At 45.1% G+C, this 13301-nt stretch overlaps 1 protein-coding gene across 1 annotated transcript in view; it reads right to left on the bottom strand.

Annotated features, from left to right (window-relative positions):
* Nucleotides 1–2631: 2631 nt before the first annotated feature.
* Nucleotides 2632–13301, bottom strand: part of MARCHF4 (membrane associated ring-CH-type finger 4) — a 105748-nt gene continuing 95078 nt past the window's right edge. Inside the window, exon 4 of the mRNA XM_039555278.1 lies at nucleotides 2632–11046. Coding sequence (XP_039411212.1) covers nucleotides 10685–11046 — 362 coding nt within the window. The 3' untranslated portion in view covers nucleotides 2632–10684. The remainder of the gene's footprint in view (nucleotides 11047–13301) is intronic.

Raw genomic sequence — 13301 nt, forward strand, 5'->3', positions numbered from 1 at the left:
ACATAAGTATGCCAATTCACACAAGTTGTTTTTGCAAACATGATGCTTTAAAATTAAAGGCTATTAATTAAATGGGAGGCATGGGGGGGTTTTGGAGGTTGTATGGTAAAAATAGTAATTTTTACAAATCCTGCAGCAAGACAGGCTCAGTTGACCTCACAGAGCTGATCCACTAACTGCTCTCCTGTGCTTTTGCTTAAGGATTGCAAAACCAGAAAAGTACTGAGTACTGAGGAACTGGGAGTACAAAATGCCCCAAGGGCACAGCCCTGATCTTATGTGCCCACTCAAGCCTGAGGAAAAATCCTGCTGATTTCAGTCAGGTTTATGTCAGCCCCTTAGGTGATCTCATTTAAAATTAATAAACTTGTTATCTGATAGACTTACATTACAACGGGAATTTTACGACTTAATTGCAGACAGTTGTTTGCCATCTTCTTTAGAGATTGGCATTCTCTGGCCATTGAGTGGACAGCTGTTGTACTGCCTCTAGGAGTGGCCAGTAGCTTCAGGATGGGAGGCACTGACTTGCTGCTTGAAATTCTCAAACCAGATTATTTTTTCTTTAAGATTCAGGTAAATATATTCCCATTGAGATTATACCTAAATTCATTGTAGTATAGGTTCTGAAATCTCCCCCCACTTCTAAACCATAATACTTTCATATTTCCAGGGGTTAAAACATCTTCCTGCCATCACCTTGCCTCAAAGGCTTTTTACTCTCGAGCCTGTGATTTTTGCAATTTTGCTGTGAATTTTGCAGCTTGAGCTCAGATCCCAATGTTTTGGCAACACTCCTGCCTGTGTGTGAGGGAATCCAGGCTGCAATATCACTCAAACCTCCTAGTTTTACAGACTACCTTACATCTCTGTAGTGCAACCCAGTGTTTCAGTATCCCTCTTCTCTTGAAATCCACTGAGCTGGCAAAGACCACAGCGTGTTACAGCTGCGACAATTCAGCAGAGCCGTGGTTGGCTGGTATTGGAAATTACTTTTGGTCTGAGCAGGTGCAGGGCACACGATGGCTTTTAGCAATGTAGCTGTGGGCACTGAATAAAACTAGCCCTTGGAGGCCACCTTGAATTAGGAATAATACATTTTATAAAGAATCATTGGGTTAGAGGTAAGATGATGGGTACAGTAATTTGTGTTTGTCTAGCCTGGGTGATGCAGGTTTTTGTTAATCAGGGGATATGATCGAGTAAGAAGGTTGTTTGTCAGGCTGCAGTCTGTGAAAGAACCAGTTTTGGTACTGGACTCAGAGAAAGGCTGGTTGGAGAGGGCTCCTTGAAGTCCAGTCTGCCTGTGTTTCATGGCTTCTTCCTCATTTCCCTGAGGATCCTCTAGGGCCTGTCTTGTTCTCTTTATTCCAAACCATCAGTGTTACTGCTGCAGTAATTGATAGCTGCCACCAACCTCTTCACTCCACGTATCTTCCTTCTCTCCACCAGTCCTACCCTTCTCCCACTGTCATATTCTTTCTTCTTCTGTTTAGTCCCCCATTTCTGATTAGCACAGCTGTTTCTTTACAGGCACCTCCTTGTCCTGCCTATTTCCTTTTCTCCATTTGTTCCTTTCTCCCTCTCTGTCTCTCTCTGCATTTCAATAGACTTACTGGAATAGACCTGTATTAAAAAAAAAACCCAACAAAAAAAAGTGAGAGAAGAAAAGGACTTATCTGGTTCCAGGGGAAGGATGAGGAACAGACTCTGCCTAACTCTCCAGAGCAGAATCCTCACATGTGCAAGCATGGGAAAGTTCTGTGATCTTTTGGCACAAGTAGAGTTTTCAGAGCTTCTTGTGACCATCTTCTGGTGAAACACTGTCCCTGCTTTCCTCCTGAGATAGGAGGGCTGTGTGGCTGATGGCACTGGGCTTCTGGGCACATCACCTTGACAAGTGATGCTCTAGGCATTCACCTGGCATCTCAGAAACAAGGGGCAGCCTCAGAAGATGTCCTGGGGTACAGCTTGGCTGCCACGTGCACTCAGGAGAGGAGCTGTGGATCTAGCCTAGCTCCTTACCATCCCCTTCCAACCATGTCATTGGTGATTGCTTCCACTGTCCTCCCTTTCCCTGTGCACACTTGCTCTGAGCATTCCCTGTGTCCTGGTGTTCCCACAGCAATCTGTAGAAGATACAGCCCTGGAGCAGAAGTTGACTCCAGCACTGCTTGGACAGCAGATGTTCCCTGTTGAGGGCAGTTCTGTGCAGTCCCTGGGAAGGACACAGCACATCAGGGTGGGTACTCTGAAAATAGCTGCATGTACTTACCATGCTTGCCTCAAGCTTCTCTCTTGAACATTGAACATAGGGAAGACACTACACAGGAACCTTACAGTGATGTTTGGTACATGATTTTTGCTGTTTAATGCCATAAACAAATGATAAGTCAAAGTGCTAACACATTGTGCAATGCACGCTGAGCCCTGAAATTTTGTTCAAATCTCCTTATGTGAAGTCTTGGCCTCTGATGTGTAAAGAGAAGATGAAAGTTTACTGTGTAAGACCCTGTGTGGATTGTGACCAGAAAGAAAGAGCTTTTATTTGTAGCAAACAAACAAGAAAGAAGGTGAATTTCACAATGTGTTACAATGGAAGAGAGGAAAGGAAAAGATTACCAAGAGTCATGAATTTTATTTTTTTATTATGTATATTTTCATTAGAAAACAATCTTGAACACCCAGGAATAGTTTTCTAATAAACGTAAGCTCATGAAGAGCACTTGGAAGTTTCTGTTCTGGGTTCAGGAGAATGACGGGACAGTAACACAGTCGACATGGTCATTCCTCTTAGTCAACCCCTCCCTTGTGGCTGATTTTTTCTTACATTGCAGCCTTCCCTTCCCCGTGCTTCCTGCCCTGGAGAAAACCACCCCCTCCCTCCCAACCCCACAGACATCTCTGTAGCAGTCTCAAAGAGAGTATTTCTGCATGGACACATCACTGACTCATCTCAACCCTCAGTGAACATAGTGATTCTTGCAGGCCTGAATGAGGACCTCAGCAACAGACCTGGGGGATCCATGCAGAGACACTGCTTCCTCTCCTGGGCAGACCCTGTAGTAGTGAAGGAGGCCTTAGGAGTGATTTCAAAGGGGACTCACATGTAGAAATGCAAAATTTGCCCACTGGGGATGAAGATCCAGGGACGTGTTCTTGCCATCCCTGCTAGCTACCTCCATTCTTGCGCTCAGCCTCTCATGGGCAAAAGTCCTGAAGGGGTTGATGCATAGCTATGGGCTGGTTGTGCTTCTGGAAAGAGGAAGATTTCCTCCCCAGGCCTGGCCTGCATTGCCTACAAAAGGGTTTGTTTATAATGGAGAGCTGATGTATATGAGCTAAAAACACAAGGGAACAAGGCCATTTTTATTTGCTACTGTATAAAGCTGACAAAGATTCTTGCTCTCCTGTCATCAGAGCAAGCTTCACCCAGGTTTACCACCGTCTAAAACACAAGTACTTTGTCCTCACCGTGTTTTTGGCTCAGGTACATCATCCACTGTAGTTACCCTGAGGCTAAGAAACAAAGGATTCCCCATGCCATTATCCCACAGCTTGACAGCAGTGAAGGAGATGCTTGAAAGCAGTTGCTCTTCTGGATCAAGAAGCGAAACTCCATGAAAAAGGCTTCTGCTGGCCACATCAGTCTAGAGGGATGGGAGGAAGGTTTGTGTGCCTATTACCAAGGAGTAGAAGGGCTGTCCCATCTCAGAGAGATGTTCTACCATTTGGTAGCAATGAATCACCCCTTTCCAAAGGAAAGAGAAGATTATGGAGCAGTGAGTGAAAGGGGAGGGGAAATATAATCTTTTAAGAGCACAGGTACTAAGATCAGCTGGTCAGAGAACATTGATTTTTGTCTCTCTAGCTGGAAAATAAGATCAGGTGGGTTAGTTAGAAGTCTGTTCATCCTTATAGGAAAAAGAACCTCTGTAAAGTGTAGTAGAAAAACTCCCAGAGAAGTGTGACAGGCTGGATTTTAAAGAAAAGCTGTCCTGTGATGAAGGCCAAAGAGCAGAGTAGCTCTCTCACCAACTTGAGCTGTGAAAGGGTGAGACAGGTCACTTGCAGGGCCATGATGGGCATGTGCCATTTTTGTGATTATTAATATCATAACCTATATCAGCTGATCAAAGTTGCCCAACAGTGACTTGCTAACAACAGGTGGTGATCCTGCCACAGAGGAGTGCAGCTGGAGGCAAACAGCCTGATGCCAGCTATCCCATCCAGAAGGGAGTTCTGGTGCTCTGGAGAAGGCTACACTCTAGGAAGTCTCCTTGAGCAGACTCAGTCACTGAGACTTTCTTTGAGCAATCAGGGAACTGAATGTGATGTCCTAATTCTGTTTGGCAAAGCACATATCTTGATGCATAACATAACATATAAAGGAGCATCTTCCCTTAGTACCTCTTCTCTACTGTTACTTACTTCTTTAAGACTTGGGTATCAGAACCCTCCTTTTTTTTCTTTTTTTCTTCCTTTTCAAAATAAGAAATATGGGAAAAATACTGACAATGTGGCTTGGAAAAGAATTTCTGTCTGGGTTCTTGTCCCATTCAGAAATCCATCTCTTTTCAAACAGTTGTGATGGCAGGTGTTTGTGCTTTTGCATCATTGTGCTTGTTTGAGTATGGCTCAGGTAAGTTTGAGGGGTCTTTAGTCTGTTTCCTGCTGCTGGAGCTGAGTGTCTGCTTTCCACATACTTCTGTCTTAATTAAATGCTACACAATAATGAGTGTGAACCAAAGATAGCCCGAAAGTAGCATAAAAGCATTTCCCTCTTCTGTCTTCTCTTTGCCTGAAGTAAAACCCTAAGTCGCATTTTCCACACAGCAACTCCCTAGCTCCTGTCAAGACTTATTAAAAAATCAAGTATTCTTTCAGGTTTATTTAGGTTTTTTTCTCTTCTTTATGTTTTCAGGATAACATTTATAAATATATATGTGTATGTTTACATATATTTTATCTTGCAATTCCATTTCTGGAAGAAAAAACATCATTCTTTCATCAAAGGAGAAATTCACCCACTGACCTGGAGGTAATTTGAATAATGAACTAAGATAGTGTTAGATGTTTGTGTAAACAGCACAGAACCATCACATTCTGCTCTCCTTGCATCCAACATGATAGATGTGAGATCAAAGACTACCTGCAGTAACTGCTGCATGTCAGACTTGCAATATTGAGGGAAATATTCCTAGAGCCACTGGTCCATTGCTGCCAAATGGAGGAAACCAATTGGTGTTTTCACCATATTTCCTTCAATATGTAAGAAATGGTGAAGGTCAATGCAACAGGCTCCTACACTTGCTTGTCCCCTCAGGATTCGAATGTCATTGTTTATCAGTGGAATGAATTTGCCTGTCTGGAAACATGAAGGATGTAGAAGACTTAAAAACTAGTCTGGGAGGAATTCTCTGTCTGCTCAGGAGATCTTCAGGGCCAGAGTCGAGGGATGGCAGAGGGGATGAGGCATCTGTTGCCTCAAGAATGAGAAGGAGCAGTCACAGGGGAGGTGACAGTGGAGGCGAGATCAGGATACTCAGCCAGTAGTCACTAAGGCAATTGCACTGCTGACTGTTCTCCTCCAAGTGCTTGACCAACATAAAAGAGTTAAAAGGAAGGAATAGGTCTTCTGACCATGCATTCTCACAAGGAGATGCACAGGAATCCTGGTGGATGAACCACAGGTTGGAGGTACTAATGGTGCAGCCTCATCCTACACTGAAGAGCAGTAGTGGTTTGCTAAGTCAAAACAATCTTTTTCTCTCAAGGAAAGCAAAGAGAGGATGCTTGAATGACTAACCACCACTTGTGGACAGAGGATGGTCTTCAAAACTGGAAAGCCTTCAGAACTGTCCTCCAGCTACAGCCATTGGCTCTGGTGTTTTACTGCTGCCAGATAAAGGGCTTTGAGAAGGGCCAGGGACCTGGCAGGCATGAGTAGTATTTTCCTGTCTCCCTGAGTGAAAACAGGACAGCCGACACTTCTCTTGACTCAAATCTAAGGCTGCTGAGTTCCTCTTTCCTTGGGTTGACCATTTTATCATAGTAAGGTAAAACAAGGACCTCTTCATCATCTTGCTTGGGAAACCACAACAGGGAACACACCCAATTTGGTTGAAAAACAGCCCATTATTTCTTACATTTTAAATTGGAAATCAAGTGTTATCTGGGTTTATGGGTTTTGCCAGCATTAGTGGTTTGTTTGTAGCAACCAATTAACAGCAGGCACTGAGACTGGCAAAGTAAATATATATCAAAGACTGAGAGTTATAGAGTTTGGCTTATTGATAAAGACTCTTAATAGTCCCTGTGTTCTCTGATGACCCTTGGGTTAGAGCATGTGCTTGACCCCTTGCAGGCACAGAGGAAGAGGGTTTGAACTTGGCAGTGAGTATTTACGAAGAAACGGGATGGCAAGAATGGAAGAGCTGTGGAAGCTGGAGGCCAGCACTGATGTTTTGGTAGGCAAGAATAGCATTGGCAACTGACACAGAGCAAAACACCTCTGAAGAGCATAACCAGAAAAGCATTACCAGAAAGACCTGTCAAAGCTGACAGAAAATCAGGGAACTGGCAGAAATCACAAGATTGAGCAGGACCATACACACACGATTTCTGATGATGGCTGAACACAGTCCTCCACACTGACCACCCCCAAACAATGCTGGAGGACCACAAAGCCCAAGAACTGAGGGGTCTCCACAGTGATAGGACCCAGAATTTTCTCCACTGGGAGAAACAGCTGCCAAACTCTGCAAGCTTTGTTTGTCAGTGGAAGGTGATCTGACAGCTTTGTAACACAGTACAGAGAACGTCTCTTCAGGGACCTAGCAGACATGACCAGAAGAAAGACATGGGGAAGAAGAGATGCCTCTGTAGCATGGCTCTGCCCCATCTCTTCTATCTGCTAGAATCACCAATACAGAACTTATTTTTCATGTCTCGGGAGCGTACTGTCTCCATTTGCACCTTTGAAAGTCCTGCATAGTAGCACAAAGGGGACGGCACAAGGAGATTGTGGGAGATGAGAGAACTGTGCTATGGAAGGAAGAGATCCTCGTCAGTATTTCTGCCATCAAAACGTTGGGGAGGAAAGAAAAAGGGAATTCAAAACCCCAACCCCCACACTAAATTTGCACTTGTTCTCTCAGGCTGGCAGCCTAGAAGTTCGTAAACTCAGAAGTACCTTGTTCTGGAATAAACTGCTCTGAAAACAGTTTCCAATGGCTTCCCCGAGTTTGCTTTGCTGGTGGCAGCCCTTTGGCTCCATGCTGGCACATGTATGAAGCTCTTTGAACAAGTTTTGACCTTCCTTTAGCCCCTCTGCCCATCAAGCCAGCTAATGACATGCTTCGTATTGCACAGAACACATACAATTGACAAGTTCATAGTGTTGTTTAAATATTAAACAGTCTAGACAGGCTTTTGAGTCTTACGCCGCTGTGAAAAGGCTCAGACCATGCCCATCTCTGAAACTGGGCTGCGGGATCATTTGCACAGTAAGACAGACAATAAGACTTGTATACATTGCCATGCAACAGAATAGACCCCAAACCGCCAGCCCTAAGTGGAAAGTTTATTTCTAAGCACAATATATGGAAAAAACAAACCAACAAACCCCACAGATATAGAAAACGTTGTAGCAAATCCCTGGTCAAGTAGGACTTCATGTCTGTCACTACCCTGCACCTCACAGCCACTTAAAATGTCATGCAATGGAGGAGAGGGCACTCGGACGACAGCCTCCGCTTCAGATCAAGGAGGGTCTCCAAGCAGGAGAAGGCCGATGGAACTCCCGCTGTGATTCAGACTGTAACCAGCAAAAGGGCAGCGCTGCTCACCCCCACCACACACTTCGTGGCTACCGGTGGTAGACTTAGCACTTCAACAGGCTTTACCAACGTGGATTCTCACAACACCCCTGTGAGGTAGGTACGTATTGTTATTCCCCCTTTGCGTGGAGGCGGGACTGAGCCAAACAGCCCAAGGCTACAGAGTCAGTGGCAGAGCTGGAGTGAGAGTATGCAGAGTCCTGTGTGCTCAGAGTACACCACTCTTCCACAGCAAGTTGTGCTTCTGACCTCATAAAATTTTATCTGTTAGCCAAATTAAAGGAATTTGACTTCTCCATTTTAAATGAGTGGAGGGCAGGGAGGGAAACGACATCATGGGTGACAGCTGTCCCTTCGTCTGTGTATGCTTCCCCCTCCCCAAAAACACTATTATTACTCATCTCTTGGAATGAGGACAGCTTCCAGAACAGGCATAGGGGGTGAGAGGCTGCTGTGATTGCTCGCTTTGGCCAGGTTTCTCTCCACTGAAGCAGTTCTTCCAGAGATCACTCATTGTAACACCTTCCTTCTGGGGGTAGCTACTTTCAGAGATGACTGGAACTGCCCCTTCCCTCTCCCTCTGCCCACCACCATCTCTTTTCTCCCCTCTGCCAAAAGCACTCTTTGGTAGATAGTAAATCTGGTCAGATAAAGGTACAGTGGCCTCAGAAACCATGCTGTTTCACATTGGTCCTCAGCAAGTTGACTTTCTTGGACAGTGTTTCACCTCCCACATTCTCTGCCAGAGAAGTACCTGTTCTGTTGCATTCTGATATTTAAAGGGACACTGTCAAGTAATCGAGGTGAAAAACATGACCTTGCCTTAAGCTGCTAACTGCATCTTAAACGTTGCAGAATGGCTGCCATGTTCAAACACAGAGGCTGAAGTCTGACACCTTCTCCGGTCCAGAAACACCTGACCTGTGACAGCCTGGCTGCCATAGGAGCTGGTAGCCCACATTTTCCCTGTCTCCACAGAAGCTGTGAGAAGTGCTGGTATGATGATGGAGGGCAGCTGCATTCAGCCATTGTGCAACGTTGCTTGGCACTGCTGCTAAATGGATGCAGTTTGGCTGAAGTCCTTATCTTGATTTTGGGGTGAGCTGGGTTCAGGCTTGATCACTATGGGGTCATTGTTTTGGGATAGCTGAGCTTTTGCTCCTCAATTAGCTAACCTCCATATTTTTAGGGTTCCTGCTCTTATGCTTCCTTTGTGGCAGCTGCAAAATAACTCAACCCCGTAGAGTTGGGACATACCCTCCATAGAATGAGGACAGTCAGCAGGAAATCAGAAATATGGATTTCCTTCTGTCGCAGAAGAAAGGTGGGGAGGAGAAGGACAGGGATGGTGAAAGGAATGGGGTGAGTGGAGAGAACCATACGTGCCCAAATGGAAAAGGACAAAATCGGTAGGGAAAGAAATTTTATTTTCAAGCTTGTAAGAGAATATTACAAACAATGGAGAGTAAAAAAAGCCCAAACCCTAAAAACTATTTAAAAAGTACTTGACAGTGTCCCTTTAATATCCACAAATGATTCAGCCATTGTGCATTGAAAGAGAATGTTCCTGAAGAGCAACCGATACCTTCGAGGATATATCCCAGAGAAGGAGGCTTATTAGAAGTGCTACACAGTCAGTCAGCAACTGTGCTCCCTCTTCAGACTAACTCTCTTTTGGATGATTGAATGGAATAGACTCTGTAATAAACTAACAGACTGGATGTGAAAGGATCAGCCTACAAGACTGAGTGAGACTGTTGCAAATTGAGCAGCAGGGATACAGACACCAAAACAAAAAAGTACATCTCTAAATGCATGAGTGTCTGAATCAGCAAGGGAGCAGAAACCCACCAAAGATGGGTCAGCTTCTTGTGATTGGAGTAGAATGGAAGGAAATTAACCTGGAATGTCTGCATGGAAAATGATGTGTGTGGGTGGCAAGGTTTAGATGCTGGATTTGGGGTTACGAAGGCATGAATCACACCAGTACTTGTGCTTGAAACACCTGCGGAACGTTTGTACAAAATTTGCCAAAAATGCCTATACGTCGAATAAAGGTCATGGAGCGCCCTCCCCCCTCCCAGTTCTACCCTCACAAACCCCTTGTCAGGAACATTATGAAAAAAACAGGCTTTTTGGTGAAATTTGGGTATGCCTGGATTTTGTTAAGATTTTCTTAGTGAGATGATTCAATCTCTCTTCTGTAAATCAATACTGAAAAATCCCCAGCCATTTCACTTCAGATACCCCATGGTAAATCAAACAAGGCTCCAGTGACTCATGAAACAAAACAACTCATAGCCCTGGTTAATCGGAGTCTGGAAAATAAAACCACTCCAAATATTTCGTTCCCTTCCACGTTTTCATAAATCTCACACTACGTGTGTGTTTGTGTGCGCGTGCGTGTGTGTACGGGGGGTGTGCACAGAGCGTTACCTATTCCAGGTAATAGGATTTGTAAGACATGCTAAACTGTCTGTTCCTCTGCTTCCCCAGAACTCTGCCTACTCAGTTTGTAGTCTGTATTGCACTTGTTTTGTTGGTTTTTTTGTGATTTGTGTTGTTATTTTTTTTCTTTTTTTTTTTTCTTTTTTTTTTAAACAGGCTGGAAAACATTAACCTCTTTAGCATGAGTGTGCAGCTCTCCCTCCACCTGCTTTTTTTCCTCAGCTGGCCAGGTGCCGCCTCTTATATCTTGTGCAGTTACTGAAAAAAGAAAAGGAGAGAAGAAAAAAAAAAGAAAAAAGAAAAGGAAAGAGAAAGAAAAAGGCACACCATGCTCCTCTGCTTTATGAGTTCTTTGTCTCCTCCGCTTCGTGTTAAGGCCTCCTGAATTCCTCGGCTCAGACCGTCGTGACTCTCATGACGAGCTCTCTGTTACTACTAGACTGACTCCTCTGTTCGTGAGGCCTCAGGTGGCTGAGTATATGCAGGATGGTATAAGCACAGTGGTGGTCAGAGAGGGTGCCTGTGGCATGGCCGGCAGCCCGTGCCCCGCTGTCGGCTGGAGCGGAGTTAGTGGCTGTACCACCAGCGGAGGACGAGTGGGTGGTTTGGGAGGAGGGGCGCTGATTTGTCCTGGTCCCTGTTTTTTGCTCCTCCATGTCCTTTGTTTTGTCATAGTTCAGCACTTTCCACTGCTGATTGACCGCCTGCCACCGTTTAAAAATCCGGTAAACCGAGGGCCCTTCGTGTATTATTAGACCTGGAGGGAAGGGGGGAAGAAATAAACATAAAACACAAACAAAACTTTAGAAAGAACCATAAACCTACCCCAGCATCTTCCCCCAGTTAACTGGTTAAGCTCAGCTCTCCTTCAGCCAGTGCTTTTTCAATGATAAATCCTGTATTTTAATTACTTACAGGCAGAGCACTGGTGCTCCTCCTTTGCTGGATCCCCTTTTCCCTGAATTAAAGGGATTACAGTTTTATCTCAGCCATCGATAAATGGATCGTAAATGGAGCACAGTGAATTATGCTCTTACAGCAAAAGAGTATCTGTTTACCAACAAATGCCCAAGGTTTATCTCTCACTGGGCTAATTTTGCATGCTGCATAGGCATGATTCACTGAGCCCAGACGTGTGTTTGGAGGGGGTGTAACTGGAGCTGACGTGGCAGTGACGGCTGCTGCACCAGTGCCGAGTATGTGCACAGCCCATATCTCTCCCCACACATACAGCAGCAGAGCAGACACACACGTGGAGGCCAGAGGCAGCAACTGAGTGGAAAAAAATTCTGTCTATACCCTGAAGTAGTTTGTTACCAAGGCAAAGTTTTGCTCACCTGCAGAGCAGGTACCTCATCAAACGTCATTGCCTCCTTTCAAGGGGGAGCTCAGCACGCTTGACAGAAAGGGCAGAGGAGTTCCCAGTGTGTGCAGAGTGTGCAGGCAGTGCCTGTGTCCTGCTGCCCACCCAAATGCACAGAGCTGATGTCTGGGGATGGCTCTGGGCTGTAGGACACCGCACTGCTAATGGTCTCTGTGTTCATAAGAGAAGGAGCAGCTCAGGCCCTTCAGTAACCCAGCAGTTACCTTGTCTCCCAGCTATCTCCATCATCCTCCCCACCCTTGCAAGAGAACTAAGGAATTGAATAATTTTAGTTGCTTGGATGATGACAGTACTTGAGTATTAAGCTCTGCTATTATTATTGGAGTTGCCAGACTGTGGCTAGACTCTTCGGAAGCACTAGTGGCTGCAACACAGGTCTTCTTCTCCACTGGCTGGAGGAAGCTGCAACATCTGTAGACTGGCTTAGCTGGCACACTGTAATATAACTCACAAGCTTTGCTAGAGAATGGGATTTATGTGCAATGAGGGGGCTCTGAGTGTCCTTGCTTTGCAGCCATCTGTCTCTTACGAAAGTGCCTTTGTGTCCCACAGAACTGAAGCCAGACCAGAAGGTAGGACTGGGTGAGCTAGCACAGGGATGGCTTCATTGTCCTTCATGATGATGGTTTCACCATTCTGGGTCTGGATCATTATCAAAAACATTTCTAAGAAGAGTAGCTCTCTTGCCTTCCTGTTGCAAACATAAAAATACAAGAACAAAAGACTCACAAGAATCAAAACTGTGCCTAAACAAAGGGGCTGACTTGACCAACGACGTGTAGAGAGATGACGGGCACCACAGAATAAAGTGGTTTACAGCTATTTCTGATTAATCAAATGCTACAGCTTCACCCATCACCTACCTTTTCCAGATAGTTCTAGTTTCTGATGGCAGATGATTACTGGAATAAACCTGTGCTTCATCAGACCCCACAATATCTGAAGGTTATCTTACCCTTAGGGCTGATCTCCCCATCATTCACTGATGGGATGCAGCCACTTGGTTTCTTAGGGTCAGCATCTGATGCTAAAGTGTTTAAATCACTGCTTCACTACAGACTGAGTTTCCAGCCTCCCTGGTTTAAGGCATAACTAGGAGCCCTGCTGACCTGATCACAGATGAGCTTCAGGGGGACTCTCACATTCACTGAAATGGGGTGCTGAGCCTGCTCACTGGCTGTAGAAGTAACTCCACTGGATAGCTTGTATGCAGATCTGACTATTTTGGGATAGGGAATGATGTAGGGCACTACAGTATGAGAGAGCTCTACTCTGTATCCACTGAGATTGCACAGCTGTAACCCTGCAGTGCTGCTGGCTTTTCATAACCAAACCCTGTGATGTCATAACAGAAAAATGTGGGGTTTCCTCCCTGCTTTGAAACACGGTTGAGAATTCTGACGTGGTCTGATCAAAGCATCAACCATAAAAAGCAGGACTTAGAGAAAGCCTGTATGCAGATCCAGCCACAGAGACAGAGCTTTGAAGCAGGCCTGAAGTGGATCAGCCCATGACAAGGGACATTAGACATATATTTAAATGAGCTGTCTGATCTGTAATGAATGAAATTCCACTCTGATAATGACAGAGCCAGTGTTTCTCAGAGACCACTTTAAGCCTGGGATAAA

The sequence above is a fragment of the Corvus cornix genome, chromosome 7 (genome assembly GCF_000738735.6).
Source record: "Corvus cornix cornix isolate S_Up_H32 chromosome 7, ASM73873v5, whole genome shotgun sequence".
Lineage (NCBI taxonomy): Eukaryota > Metazoa > Chordata > Aves > Passeriformes > Corvidae > Corvus > Corvus cornix.